This window comes from Sinocyclocheilus grahami, unplaced genomic scaffold (assembly GCF_001515645.1).
Source record: "Sinocyclocheilus grahami isolate Dianchi unplaced genomic scaffold, SAMN03320097.WGS_v1.1 scaffold560.1, whole genome shotgun sequence".
Classification (NCBI taxonomy): domain Eukaryota; kingdom Metazoa; phylum Chordata; class Actinopteri; order Cypriniformes; family Cyprinidae; genus Sinocyclocheilus; species Sinocyclocheilus grahami.
Genome location: NW_015505739.1, coordinates 648207 through 665220, shown reverse-complemented (window position 1 = coordinate 665220; position 17014 = coordinate 648207). Strand labels below are relative to the sequence as shown.

The 17014-nt window shown below is 37.3% G+C and overlaps 1 protein-coding gene across 1 annotated transcript in view; it reads right to left on the bottom strand.

Moving 5' to 3' along the window:
* LOC107556211 (calcineurin-binding protein cabin-1-like) overlaps positions 1-17014 on the bottom strand; it is a 134075-nt gene that overhangs the window by 21964 nt on the left and 95097 nt on the right. Inside the window, exons 30-32 of the mRNA XM_016239263.1 lie at positions 10565-10728; positions 10159-10255; positions 8948-9682 (exon numbers count right to left, since the gene is read on the bottom strand). Of these exons, the coding sequence (XP_016094749.1) occupies positions 8948-9682; positions 10159-10255; positions 10565-10728 (996 nt within the window). The remainder of the gene's footprint in view (positions 1-8947; positions 9683-10158; positions 10256-10564; positions 10729-17014) is intronic.

The following is a 17014-nucleotide window of genomic DNA, read 5'->3' as shown; positions in this document are numbered from 1 at the left end:
CCACCACCACCACCACCACCACCACCATTCTGGACCCAGACCTAGTCATTCTCACAGAATTCTTTTTTCAGAATTTCTTATTTTCATACAAGTCATACAAGTTCAGAACATGACAGTAAATGATGACAAGTGTTTCATTTTCAGATGAACTAGCCCATTAAAATATGACTGATTAGACGAGTTCTAAAGCTCTTATTGATTTTTTAGATCCTCCCAAATTTGACGCACAGAGGCAGACGGGCTATAGAACAAAATGACCTAAATAGACTTCTGCTGTTGTGCTTGTGGTCATGGCAACCGGAGGAGCCGGCTGAAATCGGGCATCCCTGGTGTCTGTTTTATGTCAGATAGTTCGAATATGCTGCTCGCTTTTTAATAGCGTTTGGGAAAGAGAAAGTCGACAACGTCTTCACTAATACATAATCTACTTTTTAAGACTGAAAACAACCAAATTCATTTAAAGTAAAGTATCAGGAAACTATACTAAAGCTATACCGTGGATGCATTTAGCATACTTGCATGTGTGTGTGTGTGAGTTAACTGTTAGAACTTGTTCCTCCGGTTGGTGTGGTGTGAGATTTCAGACGTATGAGTCAAAACACTGCACAAAAACCTCGACACCGCACACCACTCAGATGCACAAGGCAACACTCTCAGCACCAGCACACACACGACATACAGATCTCACAGTTTGAGCGGTTAAAAACAACAACCAGCCTGACACGCGTCAGTGTAACTGTATAAACAACATTACCAATCAAAGGACCGGACACTAGGGCTGCACGATTAATCGAATGCAATTGTCATGTGCATTTTGATAGTAATGCCGGTTCTGTAATCAGCAGGAAATCATCATCACGTGCTTTCAGATGGAGCAGCATTTACTACACAGAGCCGTAGTTCACTGACAAGTTACGCAAAAAAAATAAAATAAACCGCAGACGATTTTATTGCGCGATTCTGAAATCGAAGAAATCGTTCACGATAATGACAGCTGTTTGCGTAGCTTCTCAGTGAACTACGGCTCTGTGTAGTAAATGCTGCTCCATCTGAAAGCATGTGAAAATACCACATTTAATAACATTTTTACTCCAAACTCACTTCATAACGTCAGTCGAGTGTTTGAAATAAATCCTTCTGTGAGATGTGGCTTCTTACACAGAATAAGGCACACAACATATTTCATAGTATTTAAGCAGTGATAAAGGCATTGCATTATAAATGTACTTTATTTTAATGAAAATTATAATAATAAGAACTCGGATAAACTGTATATTGCCATAGTCGTGTGTTTATTAGTCACGCTGAATCAATGAAAGCAGTTGAATCTTCTGTTTATTTGGACTCCAGCGTATTTGGAGTTTCAGCGCGAGAGCGCCCTCTGGCCTTCGGATGGAGATTTACTGCTGATCACAGAACCGTGCTTCACTGAAAGATACGCATGACAATCACAGCTTCTGTCGAATCGCGATCTCGATTCCATTTCGATTTATCGTGCAGCCCTACCGGACACATACTCATTCTTCATTACTTATATGTTTTAAAATAAATACTGATAAATCATATGCAAGCACAATTTCAACCAATCTTAAAAAAAAAAACAGGTTGAGAAGATATTTCAGTGAAGTGTGTGAACTGATTCTAGCTTTTTGTCCTCTTGCATTAATGACAAACTTTTTTCCAAAACTATTTAAAGCTGCTTTGACACAATCTGTATTGTATAAAGCGCTATATAAATTAAGGCAAAGGTGGCTGACTGCTTTTTGAGAATTGACCTGAAAATGAAATTTCGAACTTAAACTCGTAAACCTTCAATGTTTTGGAGCACAGACTTGAATTAAGCGGTCTCTTTTTAAAGATGACCCTTGGCAGATTATTGCTGAAGTGAAAAATGTTTAAAAAGTGAAACTTTAAAAAAAAAAAAAAAAACTTATGGAAGTTTATTATTATGAAAAATGCACAAAAATACTATAATAAAACTTTGTATGAAATATGTATTTACCAAAACATGTTTTACTCTACAAAATCAAAGGCAAAAATCTGAACAAGTTGTGTTGGAAATTTGAGGTTCATATTGCAAAAAATGAGATTTCAATAAGATTTGTTTGGGTGCAGTACCAAATTTTTCCACTAGCTGAAATTTGATTGTCATTCTATTCCATTGCCACCGCAAGGAGTACAAGAAGTCTGACTATTTTTTCAGAACTGTTTAACCTTTTTGAATCATGTTCATGATTTTTATTTATTTTTATTATTTTTTATGTATTTTTTCATACCATTCTGATGAATTAAAACATTACAAAAAAAAAAAAACGGAAAATGACAGAACACCAGAGGGTTAATACCACAGACCTCTGAAGTTATGGTCACATTTACCACTGTCTGGAAAATGTTTGTGAGCGAATTTTTGCTAATGTGACCGCACCTAGACTTCCTGTCTGTTTTCTTACAAGCATTAGCATTTAGCTATATTCATTCCTTTACAAGCTTTCTACAACCAAATAGATCAAAAGAGAACAATCACACACCCTTCCTCTTCTTCACCACAAGGGTTTATGGGAAAAATTTGTCCAAAAGCATAAACAGATGCATATTTCTTCAGATTCTGTTGGACATGGTGTGTCGATACACTTATGCATGGTGACTGCATACTACACAGTACAGAACATGCAGCTCAGGATGTGGCCATGTTCTTTCTATATGATCAGCACAGAATAAGCTTTATGATGATTGCATCTCTGCAGCCAACATTACCAGAGAAAGCAGTGGCAGAGTGGGAGAGATGTTTCATGATGGTTAATCTCAGGGTCTGTAGCTGCTTAATCCAGGACTTCCTGGAGCTTAAATGGATGTTTGTGATGTGGATTTAGTATGGGAAAACCTTTAAGGCTCATGATCACATTACATGAATTGACCTCCAAAGTCCAGATATGCTTTCAATGGGACAAATGAACAAAGGGTTTCTGTTATAAGTTCCTGCCGCTGTAGGTTTACAGCACACAGACTCATGCAGTGCATTCTGATGGCTTTGATGTCCAATGAAGTAATTTAGTACTGTTTGCAACATTAATTTTCCACAAACTAATTTTTGGTAACACTTAACTTAGTAAATAGTATAATGCACTGTAGCACATTATAATATGTCATAAAGACTCAATATTTAACCACTGGCCATTGACAAGTCCCTGAGTCCCTGTTCTGTTGGTTAGTAAAATTTTCCTAAAATGGACGCATTTGTGACCCAAAATATTAGTTTGCGGGTCATATTTTTGCAGAGATTGCCACTGTCAACATAAATTTACATATGAAATAAAAATTTGCATGCAACATATTTTTGCCTGTGTGCTGTGAATAGCAGCCTATCACATCATTTGTTGTGTTGTTGTAATAAAATGAGAAAATATGTAATTAAATTTTATTTTCATTCAAAAGAAAATACATTAAAAAAACTTTGCTAGACTCACAATGTTAATAACTGTGGAAAAGCATCATCACAGTCTGTAAAAAAGGGTCAAGAGGTTTTTTTCTCCACTATGATACCAGGACAGTTGCATTTTTAATTCATAAACACCATATTCATCAATTCTAAACATATTCATCAAAGGAGAGGTCAATTCACTGGTATGTGAAATGCAGTATGTATGTAGTATTTCACTGGTATGTGAAATGAAAAAAAAAAGTTTATTCTAATCGTATGTAATTGTGCCATTTTTATGCATAAATTGGATGGAATGTTTACCAAAAGTAAAGTCATTTGCAGTTTTTGTGTGGTAGAACAGAATCATCACTGAAGCTAAATAAGTGAAATATAACTAATGAGCGCAACACCAATCATAAATGCTAATGACCGTTGAAGGCCAGTGATAAAAACATCTGTCCACATGATTGCATGAATAAAGTGAGAATGTCATTTCTTTTTTAATTACTGTCAAGTTGGACAGAGTTCACTGTTTGCATTTCCTGTGCGTTTATAACTGTGGTTACCATTATTTACAAGACTGATCATAACTGCTTTATTACAAAACATAGTGTGTGGTCTATGGATGCAGCACTTCATCATAGGCCCTCAAAACACTCCCAATGTGAAACCTGTTCAAAATGTAGGCAACTTAATTATGCTGCCTACTAAGATACCACATTTTAGCCAAATTCTAAAGCAGTGCCACACATATCTTTTGCAGGGAAGATAAATTCAAGAAGGCACTGCAACAAGTTCATGAAAAAAAAAAAACAAATCCAATCCAATGCATCTTGATAATGCATTATGCATGTAGGCCCCAAATAAAGTGGACTGTTAAATTCATGACATACAATCTTTCCTCAATCAGCGAGGTAAAGATGGGCCAATTTGACCAGTGAGTCAGTGTCCAGGGGTCACATTAAAATCTCTCTCCTTTCCACTGTCATCTCAATCAGAGATCTGTTCTTCACCGGGTGAATTAGACAGTGCTTCATAACAAACAACTGCAGGAAACAAACACACACAAAAACATGCATAAACACACACAGAGACAAGCACTACAATTAGACAAACAAACACACACACACACTCACTCACTCACAGAGCAGATGCAATTACACAGGCAGGGGAAATGAGAGGTGATACACTGTTAGAGAGGTAGAGGTTGATAATGGACTAGATGAGATGTGTGTGTGTGTGTGTGTGTATGTGTGTGTGTACTGCCATCTAGAGCCATTAACCTCCTATCCTAATAAGATACTTTAATGGTAACTTTGCTAGTTTGTTTTTTAAATACAGAGTTCAACACTTGCTGATGAAATTGGGGGAAAAGGCATAATGAGACATAATAACTTGGATTTTGTTATTCAAAACAAAGACACATTTCTACGGTAATCTGTCGGGCGTCCTCTGCTTAAAAACACTATGAACTTAAAGGGGTCATATGATGTTGCTAAAAAGAACATTATGTTGTGCATTTGGTGGAATGCAATGTGTTTATGCAGTTTAAGGTAAAAAAAAAAACACATTATTTTCCACATACTGTACATTATTGTTTCTCCTCTATGCCCTATCTTTCTGAAACGTGTCGATTTTTACAAAGCTCATCGTTCTGAAAAGCGAGGTGTGCTCTGATTGGCCAGCTATCCAGTGCATTGTGATTGGCCGAATACCTCAAGCGTGTGACAGAAATGTTACGCCCCTTACCATACTTTTCCATGTTTCCATCATACAGTCTATGGTTTCCATGTGTCCGGCGCGACGAGACAAAACCAATAAAACCCATTACAAACAAGGCATTTGTCGCATCCATTGGGGACATAATTACTGATTTTAATGACTTATACTGTGTTTTTATGCTTTGTGTTGCGTATTGCACCGCGTAAACATAAAACCATGTCTGCATTTGTGATAGAAGAAATGACAAATAATAAGCGCTACTCTACACTGCTCAAACTCACGTTTGAATCATCAGTGGCAAATCCTTTAAATATAAAAAACGTACTTGCAGGCTGTGAGTCAGAAGCGCCAGACTGTCCTTGCAAAGTTGGAACTGCCCCACTTTATAGAAACATTATGTCCTCTTTTGGAAGGCCAAACAAAGTAGTTTCGCTTTCACAACGAAACACACAGAGGCTTGAGTGAGTGGTGCTCGGCGGATTCTACAAAGGAGGCTTGCGGCAACCACAAGTGACGACCCCGGGCTGGACTCCGCTTCGTCCACGGTGAAAGCCGATCCGGCGATTGACAGCGCAAAGTTGATGTATTTCCTCAGCGACCAGCACAGATCAGCTCTAGGCATGACAAAGCAGATATCGTCCTCTTTTGGAAGACCAAACAAAGTAGTTTCGCTTTCACAACGAAACACACAGCGTCTCCACAAAATGGCGGCAGCAACAACAATACTACAGCGAGAAAGTTACACCTTCTTTCTTTGCGTGAACATTTGGGCGGCGTTAAGCAAATCTTCCCACATAGTGATGTAGATATGTGGGGGCGTGTTAGAACGAGCCGTTTTAGGTAGGTGTGGCTGACCCTTAACTTTTATAAAGAATATCTCTTTGGATTTAAGACTTTAGTCTTTGCAACTTTACAGATCTTCTTTATGCACCAAGAGCTTGTAACACTTCAAAGAGAAAGGAAAAATTTAAAAATCGCATCATATCACCCCTTTAACACAGCAGATTTTTCAGCGCACTGGTAGGTGGTTCACAGGGTCTTTTCGATGGGTACTAGATGGTTACTTACTGGCCCATATCAAAAGAGTCCATGTTGATTGAATTGAATTGAATAATTTAATTTAAATATTAATGGTTAAGTTATTAAAACAGTAAAAACTTTTACACTTTAAACAGAATTTTTGTAACAACGAAAAATGTTGTATATTGCCGTGTTATATATAATTTAAAATATATAATGTAATATAAAATATATTTACATTTAAAATATTATTTACATAAAAGATTTATTTTAAAGGTTAAATTAAATTAATAGGTAGCTACTTTCATGCGACAAAACCAGTTACAACGTTACAACAAAAAAACTGTCACACGAAAGTATCTGATTCTTGATATCTAAAAAAAAACAAAAAACAAAACTTTTGATCAAATTAATCCATGAAGTATTAATTTCTTACTGTACAAATCGTACTCTCTCTCTCTCTCTCTCTCTCACACACACACACACACACACACACACACACACACATAATTATTCGCCCACTTATATTTACGTCATTTACATCAACACACACACACACACACACACACACACACATAATTATTCGCCCACTTATATTTACGTCATTTACATCAAGGTTTCCCAAACTGGGGTTCATGAAGAAACTGCAGCAGGATTGTGGGTTTAATGAAAAGATAACTGATAACTGAAATCATAAAAATATAAAATTAAAATAAATAATTTGATGATAAGTCATATTATGGTTAACCAACTGAGCAATAATTCAAATGAAATTAATGTGTTCAGTAGTTGATGCAATGTTGAAATGCAGAGAAAGCACTTGGAATTTAAAACAAAATTATGATTTTAGTAAATCCAGTGGTCAAATGTTGTGATAACTATTTATTTATTATTATTAGTAGTAGTAGTAGTAGTACTTGACTAGTAACTGGTCTTTGTGTGAATGTCCACAAAACTGAAAGACTTTCTGAAATGTAGCAAAGTGGTATTTTATTTTAGAAAGGAAAATTTAAACGATAAAAAATAAGAATAAGGGAGAATCTATAAATTCTAAATTATTTATTGCTATTGTGCAAATAATACATATTAATGCTATCAATAAAAAGTAACTTTAGCCTGATTACGAGTATTCTGAAATGCAACAATCTAATTACAAGAACTTGCTTTTACGTAATCCAGATTACATGTAATCAGTTACTACCCAGCACTGTGTACAATATGCTAACATACTCACCATGTATTCAAGGGCATTTGAGGTTCAGTGTGTAATAAAACGCCAGAAACCGGTCCTTTTAGACCTCACTGATTCTTGGTGAATTCTTATACAACAGCGTACTTGACTCAGCACTACGATGACAAATGTTATGGAGCTCGTGTGCTACACTATCATTAGCTACACCAGTAATTTTCCACAGTTCCATTTGTATTCAATTGGCTCTCGCTTGCTCTCCCCAGGGATGCCTTAATGTCTGTATAATATAACATAGTATAGCTCTATCACACTCGCAATACGCATCCCACTTTACAGCCTGCTTCGTGACTAAAATAATTACTTTTACTAGCTGTTTATGCTAAGGCAAGCATTAATATTGCTCACATTTAGGGTTAGGGAGTTTTGTTCAGATCCTTGTAATAAACGGCAGGTAATTCATCCCGCACCATTTATGCTAGACTGAAGGAAGACTCAAGTCATATCTAGAGCCCAGAATATCATAGACTCGGACGTGGGCTACACACACACACACAAATTACCCAGAACACTTTAGTAACCGCAGACTGGAAAAGCACTAGCGATACCCTAGCATTGCAGTGGCACGTTTCACATGTACAAACCCCACTTACGTTTTATTTTCTAGGTTATCTTCCTTGAGTCTGACACCAAGTAAATATTGCCCAAGATGTTTCACTGACAGCAACAAAGCCAACAAGTTTTGTCCTATGCCGTATCAGATTTTTCGGACTTTCCCTCATAAATCTTCTCAGTGTTTTATCTCGGTTTTGTTCAACAAAAGTTGTGGGATTTCCCTGTCACAGTGATCGTACATTTACCTTCGGTCACGACTGTCATGCCACGTCATGTCTGAATGAGAACTGACAATGCAGCAATCAGTCCTAAAAGGGAACTGCGATGTGATGTGTTATAAACGGACAGTTCCGGTCCTTGATCCTGATTGGTTGAGCTGCGTTCGAAGCTGTTGCAAATTACTCTACAAACATACATCTCTTTGTTTCTGTGTGTTGCTCGGCCATTTTTGAGGAACTGTACTGTTTGGCAGAAGAATGCTTTTATTAAAATCATTACATTTGACTTGCTTTGTTTTATTTTGTGAAACCTTGCTACGTATATGGAATAACCGTTTTACAAAAGCCCCGTGAAGCCGTGGTTTACAGTGAATTTAGAACAGCTAAGGGGGATTTAGGCATGACTCCTTAGCCATTATAAATTCACTGTAAACCATGGCTTCTTGGGGCTTATTGCTTTATTTGCTGATAATGATTTAATTTGATTGGTAACAGCCTACAGCGTCTTATTATTCAAACTCAAGTTATTGATTAAATGTAAGAATTTGATTATGCATACATCTAACAAGGCTAGAAAAATTGTCCTCATAAAAGGGGAAAAAAAGCCCTGGAAATCAATTTAAGGTGGCAAATGTCACCCCTTAATGAAAAGTTAATGTCTATAGTTTTTGTCTAATTATTTGCCTAAACAAAATTCCAGGAAAAACTGAGATTTCATTTGGTCAATACCGCACACCCCCAAGCCCTACGTGCATCTTTTCTTACCTGTTTAATCAGCATGTAGGTCTCGGACATGATCTTCTCGATGCGCCGCAGGTCGTAGGTCATGCCCTTCTGACCTTGCTGCCACACCCTGTACGCATCCAAAAGCAGTGTCTTGCCCGACTCCACGTCATCCAGCAGCTTCCTCTTCCTGCTGGGTCTCTGCTGTGGTCCCACCTCAGGGGTGCTGGGTAGAGGTGTGGGGTTGCTGGCTGTTGGTGTTGTGACCATACTAAGTGCTCCTTTAGCTGCGTTCACCTGATTCTGTAGCTGCTGCTGTTTTGAGCTAATGCTCAACTCCTCCAGCGATAGCTCAGATGCACGACTGCTCTCTAGGACCTTATCGGCCTCCTCTGTTGCCGATTTATCCACCCCCTGCTCCTGTGGTCTGGTTTCAGCAGGCGTTTGAGGGTCTCTGAATTTTGAGGCACCCGGCCATGATCCGGGGCCAAGCTCCATAGGCTCTGCAAGTGCTGAAGTACCTTCTCTGGGGTGAACGGCGGCCTCTGCCGCCTGATTTAAAGGCTCCAGGGAGAGCTGAAGAGTGGCTGAACATTGCTGAGGTATGCCAGGAGGTCCGGTCTCACTTCCTGTGGCCTTAGGGGTGTCGGGGAGTCCTGCTTTAGGCTGGGTGGCGTGGGAGCATTTGGGGTCCTCCACAGCAGGGGGCTGATTGGACACATCCGCAGTGGTCATTTCACCCATAGAGGTGGCAGACGGTTTAGGGGGATCACTTACCTGAGAAAGAGAATGATACAGATATGATAAGACATCTTCACACAACATGTGACAAAGAAACCTCTTTTAAAGTGGAGAACAAAGTAACGCATGTAAGTAAGGATGATTCTGCTGACAGAAAGCAAGACGTATGCTAATATATTATGATTAGTGCAAACTTTGAAAAGGCTGTGACACTAGGGGTGAGGAAGGAACATTTTTGCACTACTGGATCTTTAACTCAATGTAAAATGTCTGAAGAAAGAAGCACAGGCATTAAGTTGAGCGAAGCTCTCACGCTGTTCTTTGAGCAGTCGGGATGGCATTAACTAATGTGTTAGCACAAACATAAGCGGATCCTTGGCTGTCAGATCTGGTTTAAGTCTCAGTTCCCAAACATGGCAGAGTCTCCATAGGAAACACAATAAAAACACATACAAATAAAAAAAAAAACGTCGAAAAACAAACCAAAACAAATGAGAATTTAGCTTTCATACCCCTGTGAGTTTATCCAGATTGTCTTCCAGCACTTTTACAGTGAAGAAAAATGCTCGCTTGGCCAAAACTTGTCGGTCCACATCTCTTAAGTACTTCCTATAACACACAACATAAAAAGATATATGTCCTTGCATTAAAATGCTTCATGCCATATGCGTCATATATAACAAAATGGGAAAACAAACCCACAAAAAAAATTTTTATGATAACGGTATGAAATGCTATAAATTTTCATATTTTCAAACAACATTCATAACAAACATGCAAGGTTAATTGAATTCTTCACAAGCATTTGGCAACACTGCATTTCAAGAGGCTACTTCACTCCGTTTCCTGTTATAAATATGCACATTTAATTAAATGAGCAAAACAAAATAAACTAATTAATTATTTGCATCGTCTTACTTTCCCTGCTCAGGGGTTCTCTGAAGCATAAGGGAGATTTTAAGTAAAGTGTGGTGATCTTTCAGTTGAGACAGAACATCCAGCAAGAGCACGATGGATCTGTTCATATGAGATGCAAAACTACCAGGACGATCGATCTCATCTACTGGAATACGCCAGATGCCCTGAGGAAGAGAAGGAGAGAGCCATTAGCAGAAAGAAGAGGAGTTTGTCTGCATGAACGGAGGCATCATGACAGCTTTAAGCCCGGCGCTGGCTGTCAGATCTGGCTCCAGTCTCGTTTGCCAAACAAGCCAGCATCTCCACAGGAAAACTGATGTTACCAAGGCCACTGCTGAGCTTCTCTTTACAGCATGGTCCAAAAAATGCATAAGGGCCAATTATAAACACAATGCAGTGCATCACGAACATCTCCAATTGCGCAAAACAAATGATTCACATTCCATTAACATTCACAAGAGGTACACATAAGGAAAGAATGAGTGGATGACTTTAGACAGTGCAGCACTCGCTCATAGGTGAAGGTAAAAAAATGGAGAGAAGTGGAGAAATGTTATTGTTGTAAGGCCATCTGCTGTTGGCTCTTGATGTGCTGGTCTCCGGCCATGAAGAAAATCTGCCCACTGATGAGAAATCTGACTCAACCCACTCTGTCTCTCTCTCTCTCGATTCATCTCTCAAGCCCTCTGCTTCATCTCGAGCTGTTCGTCTTTCTCTCCAGTCGTGCTGATCTAGTGTGCAAGTCAATCTGGCTGGAAAACAGCAGACTAAACGGAGCTATTGACAATGAACAGAGATGGCAAACTAATGAAGACGCCAAGAGAACATACAGCTCGATTTCACGTGGCATTGCATTGTGAAAGAACTCATAGCACAGTACGGTGCATTCTCAGGATGACTGCAAGCGTGCAATAGCAGACATTAGCAAAAACTGTCTTCCTTTTCCCGTTTTCTATTTTAGATCAACTACCATACTGTCATGGTGGAGCAACAGTCTGAAGAGAATCTTGCTGTCTTATCGGAAAATGTGACATTATATCACAGTAATGTGTTAAAGCCAATGTGAAATGGCGTTTGAAACCCATTTTACTTCTATAATCAAAATATTCAACAAGAAAAATGTTGGACAGGGCTTGATTTTATTTATTGAGAATTGATACATATCAGAATAAAGTCAGGTGATTTGAGATAATCATAAAAATAATTATGATTTGTTTGAAATAAATGTTCTATGCTCACCAAGGTTGCATTTATTTGAGTAAAAACTAAATATTATTACAATATTATTAAAATACAATTTAAATAAATAATAATATTACAATTAAGAATAACTGCTTTCTATTTAAATATACTTTAAAATGTAATTTATTCCTGTGATGGAGATAGTATTCATTATTATTGGTGCTCAATTATTCATGTTTCTTATTATCATCAATGCTGACAATTTTTTACTGCTAAATATTTTTGTGAAAACTGTGAATGTTTGTGCTAAATAAATAAATACAATTGATATTTTTATTTAGAAAGGACACATTAAATTAATAAAGTGACAGTAAATACATTTATAATGTTATTTCAAACAAATGCTGTTCTTTTGAATGTTCTATTCATCAAAGAATCCTGAAAAACAAAAAACACCAATTAAGCAGCAAAAAAACATTTTCAACATTGATACTATTATTAATAACTGGGCGTCAAAAATAATTGATAATAATCAAGCAAATCAGCATATTAGAATGATTTTTGAAGGATAATATGACACTGAAGACTGGAGTAATGATCATATTTGCATCACAGGAATACATTGAAAATATATTAAAATTAAAAAAAAGTTTATTTTAAACTGTAGTAATATTTTACAATAGTACTGCCTTTACTGTGTATTTATTTACATGCAGCCTTAGTGAGTATAATATTTTTTTATAACATTAAAAACCTTAATTATTCCAAACTTTTGACCAGTAGTGTACATGATGAAAGATATAAATCATCATTATAAGATCATTCATAATAAGAGCAGGAACATGGATTAATAAGGTAAGTAGGCTCAATATTTTATTTATGAACGAGCAATGCGATGCGCACTTGCAATACATTGGAAATGCAAGCATTTGCATCTGTGCTCTGGTCACGACAGCTTCATCCTTCACCAGTGTGAGTGTGTCTCCAGCAAGCAGAAAACTTCTGAGTAAACATCAATTAGAGCAAATAGTCTGTTTTCAAACAGAAAGCTATAGCCATGCAGAGCTGCAAGTCTCTGCAGTCTTGATTTCAAGGATGAAACCCGTGTACCCCAGTTTTCTGCAGCCAATCTTTCAGTTTGAATCTTTCTAATTGCCCTAAAAAAAGGACACTGCTTCGGTTTGGCCTGGCAGACACCCATGTATGGACATTTCAGAAAATGTAGATAATGGCACTGGAGCATGTGGAAACTGAGAAAGTGGATGTAAGCGAGAACTAAAAAATATGCAGGAGTGAGAAAAGAGAGAATGCGAAAAAGAAAGAAATGCTAATCGGAACGTTGGATGTTTCCGGAAACCTGGATGTTTATTTGCATGCGGAATGATCTGCAGCTGCTAGTCATCAAATTACGAGCAGAGCGAAAGAACCGATCCAGAAGGCACATGAGGAAAAAGGAGGAAGGGAAATGGGGAACAAAAAAAAATTAACTGGAGGATGGATTAAAGGGGTCATATGATGCTGCTAAAAATAACATTATTTTGTGTATTTGGTGTAATGAAATGTGTTTATGCGGTTTAAAGTTAAAAAAGCACATTATTTTCCACATACTGTACATTATTGTTTCTCCTCTATGCCCCGCCTTTTTGAAACGTGTCGATTTTTACAAAACACATCGGTCTGAAAGAGCGAGGTGTGCTCTGATTGGCTAGCTATCCAGTGCGTTGTGATTGGCCGAATACCTCAAGCGTGAGATGGAAATGTTACGCCCCTCACATACTGTTGATGCCGTGTCCCGGCCGGAGCGATGATTCAAAAACATTAAAACCCATTATAAACTAGGCATTTGTTGCATCCAGTGGGGACATAATTACTGATTATAATGACTTATCCTGTCTTTTTACACATTGCGTTGCATTGCATTGTGCCGGGTAAACATAAAACCCTGTCTGCATTTGTGATCGGAGAAATTACAAACTACAAGTGCTATTCTACACTTCCCAAAACTCGCGTTTGAATCATCAGTGGCAAATGATAAAAGAAAACGTACTTACGTGAGTCAGAACTGCCAGCATTTTAGTCTAACGTTACTCTCCCAGGATCAGTAAACAGTCCTCCATAAAATGTGCCGGCGATCCACAGCACTAAGTTGAAGTATTTCCTCAGCGACCAGCACAGATCAGCTCCAGGCATGACAAAGCAGATATCGTCCTCTTTTGGAAGACCAAACAAAGTAGTTTCGCTTTCACAACGAAGCACACAGCGTCTTCAGGACATGGCGGCAGCAACAATACTACAGCGAGACTAAAAGTTACGCCTTCTTTCTTTGCGTGAACATTTGGGCGGCGTTATGCAAATCTTCCCACATAGTGAGGTAGACATGTGGGGGCGTGTTCGAACGAGCCGTTTTATGGAGGTGTGGCTGACTCTTAACTTTTATAAAGAATATCCTCTTTGGATTTGAGACTTTAGTCTTTGCAAATTTACAGATCTTCTTTATGCACCAAGAGCTTGTAACACTCCAAAGAGAAAGGAAAAATTGAAATCGCATCATATGACCCCTTTAAAAGAAATGAATAAACTTCATATTTTGGTAATGCACTGAAATTCTGCCTATATAGCAGTCGCGTTTTCTACCTCGGTGTGATATACAGTAGCTAAACAAATGCATTTATATTTTTCATCCTTTAGGAAAATTTAATATACATGCCAATGTTTAAACAGATTTTATTGTTTTTAAATCAGCAATTTTGACAAACATTGTAACCAGTTAGATTCAAAATGTTTAATGGAGGGAGTAAAATACAACGGTTTATTGATATTATATTATTTATTTAATAATATTATAATTTAGATTATTATATTGATTTATTAAATCACTCACATAATAAATCTAGTTAAACATAATCAAGGCATGTTTTCCAGAATCTTCTTCACTAAGAATAACACAGGAAATTAGAAATGCACCGATTGCAATTTTCTTGGCCGATTCCGATTTCTGATTGTTCGTTAGTGTGATCTGCCGATACCGATTTTTGCCGATTCCGATTTTCTTTCTAAGAACTATAATTGACAGCATATACAAACAAAAATCGACTTTTCTTCAATGCAAAGTTTTATTTTCATAAAAAAACAAACAAGTAAAAGTCAGTAATAAAATAAGAACAAATAAAAAAAATTGCAAACAGCACAAATAAATGCAATAGAATAAAGAGAGCTATGAAACTAAGTTTTTCAGGTTAAGTAAGTTTTTATTCAGTTAAGAAATACTACAGAAATTAAAGTAATCAAATGTAAAATAACACATCCAGTGTTATTTTACATTTGATTACTTTAATTTCTGTAGTCTTCATTGTAAAAATTAAATACAGATTAATGCTTACCATTAAAGTTATAAAACATATTCAGTCAAGAGCAGAAAATTCTTTTTTTTGTCTTTTGTTCTTTGATTAACATGACAGACAGCAGCATAAATACTGGACTGCGGTCCCTTTAAGAGTTTATCCACGGACCCAATATACTGTTACACAACATGCGTTCTCTTTCTCAACTATTTAACGTTCCAAAATGGGCATTTTGACAATTTTGTATGTATTTGAACGTTTTAGCGCAGTTAGCCATGCACTCATTTTGGTATTTGTGGCTCACAAGCTGTTTGAGACTGAGCGCGGATTGTGCACTCCACTAATATAGATCAGTGGTGGTGCATTTGGTATAAGCACGACACCTGCAGGAATTACTAAAATAATGCGCAATACAAGCACTATTTAACCGGAGCGAATGAGACGTGTGTGAGAGAGAAGGGGTCGTCGGAGAGAAGAGAGCGAGAATGCACGGCTGACATTATTGCCTGTGCTGCTGGTAACAAAACGGATTGGCTCAAAATCAGAAAGAAGTGAGACTGACCGACCGATCACCGATCAGGAGGAAAATCGGCCGATTCCGATCCCTGGCCGATCGATCGGTGCATCTCTACAAGAAACAACATTTTCATTTATATCTACCATCATAAGAACAAACAGCAATATTCACCTTTACAGTTAAAAAATAAAAGAAATCAGAAGTTGTAAATAAAAGATTACTGGAGTACATTTACAAGAAAACACCATTTTAGTCTTTGTACTTCAGATTTTCACTTTTATTCAATGTATTACAGATTCTTTGTAATTATTTGTGAAATTTGCTATCAGTTTTTTTTAGTGAAAATTGTTTGAACTAAATTGTACATATATCTGTAACTAAAACATTGAACATGGAATGTTTTTGAGGGTTTGGCAAAAAATAAATCCTTAAAATCGGAATTTAAAACAGATTCACTGAAACAAGCCGTTTGAGCTGATTCACAAAAATGAATCAAACTTTCTAACTCTTAACGCGGTTTTGAATAAAACATTTAAACAAGAGTTTCATGTTATTAATACTATCAACACCATCACACACCAAATTGTGAGACAAGTCTAATAAAACTGGCCAAATAAAAAGCTCATCAAAACCATCCTGAGAAAAAGTGGCTTACAATATACCATACATATTAAACATATACCACCCACCTTTACCTTTGAATAATAAACTCTAGACTCTCACAGGCCAGCATCAGTGGCTAATGCCATAACACAAAGTTTTAAATGTGAAACAGCAGTCAAACAGCAGAGAAGCTGCCAAGAATGAGTCAGTGTGTGTGTGTGTGTGTGTGTGTGTGTGTGTGTGTGTGAGAAAGGCTTTTGCCCTTTCACTGCAGGGATTACCCAAAGCCCCTCCAGCAGCACACAGTAGACGGATGAATACAGGAAAGAGAAAGGAGGGAGTGTATCCTGATGGATAGATATGGGAAGGAGGCGTGTCCAGAAGGATCAGTAGATGGAATGCTATTAGACGGGTCTCTGGCACAGGAGCCTCAAACCGCTGTTACAGTCCAATAACATGGCTTTACGCTCAGATTACACACATGAGCTCAGTCATTCCTGCACTGCAGCAACTGTACTTCTCATCAGCATGTTTACAAGATGTGGGTTTGACTCATAACTGTGGGGGTCGCAAGAATAATACTATTACATAACTTCCAGTCGATGTTTACTTTAATGTTCATAACAAAGTTTGTTTACCTAAATAACTATAGTTGTTTTATAGATTAAAATAAAAATAGATTACAAATCAAATCTCATGATTTCTCTGTAAATAAACTTAAGACTTTAAATCAGAAAACCTTTAAATATGTATTGCACTTAGTTTTATAAGAAGAAAACATGTAACAATGTAGTCCTCTGGTGTTGT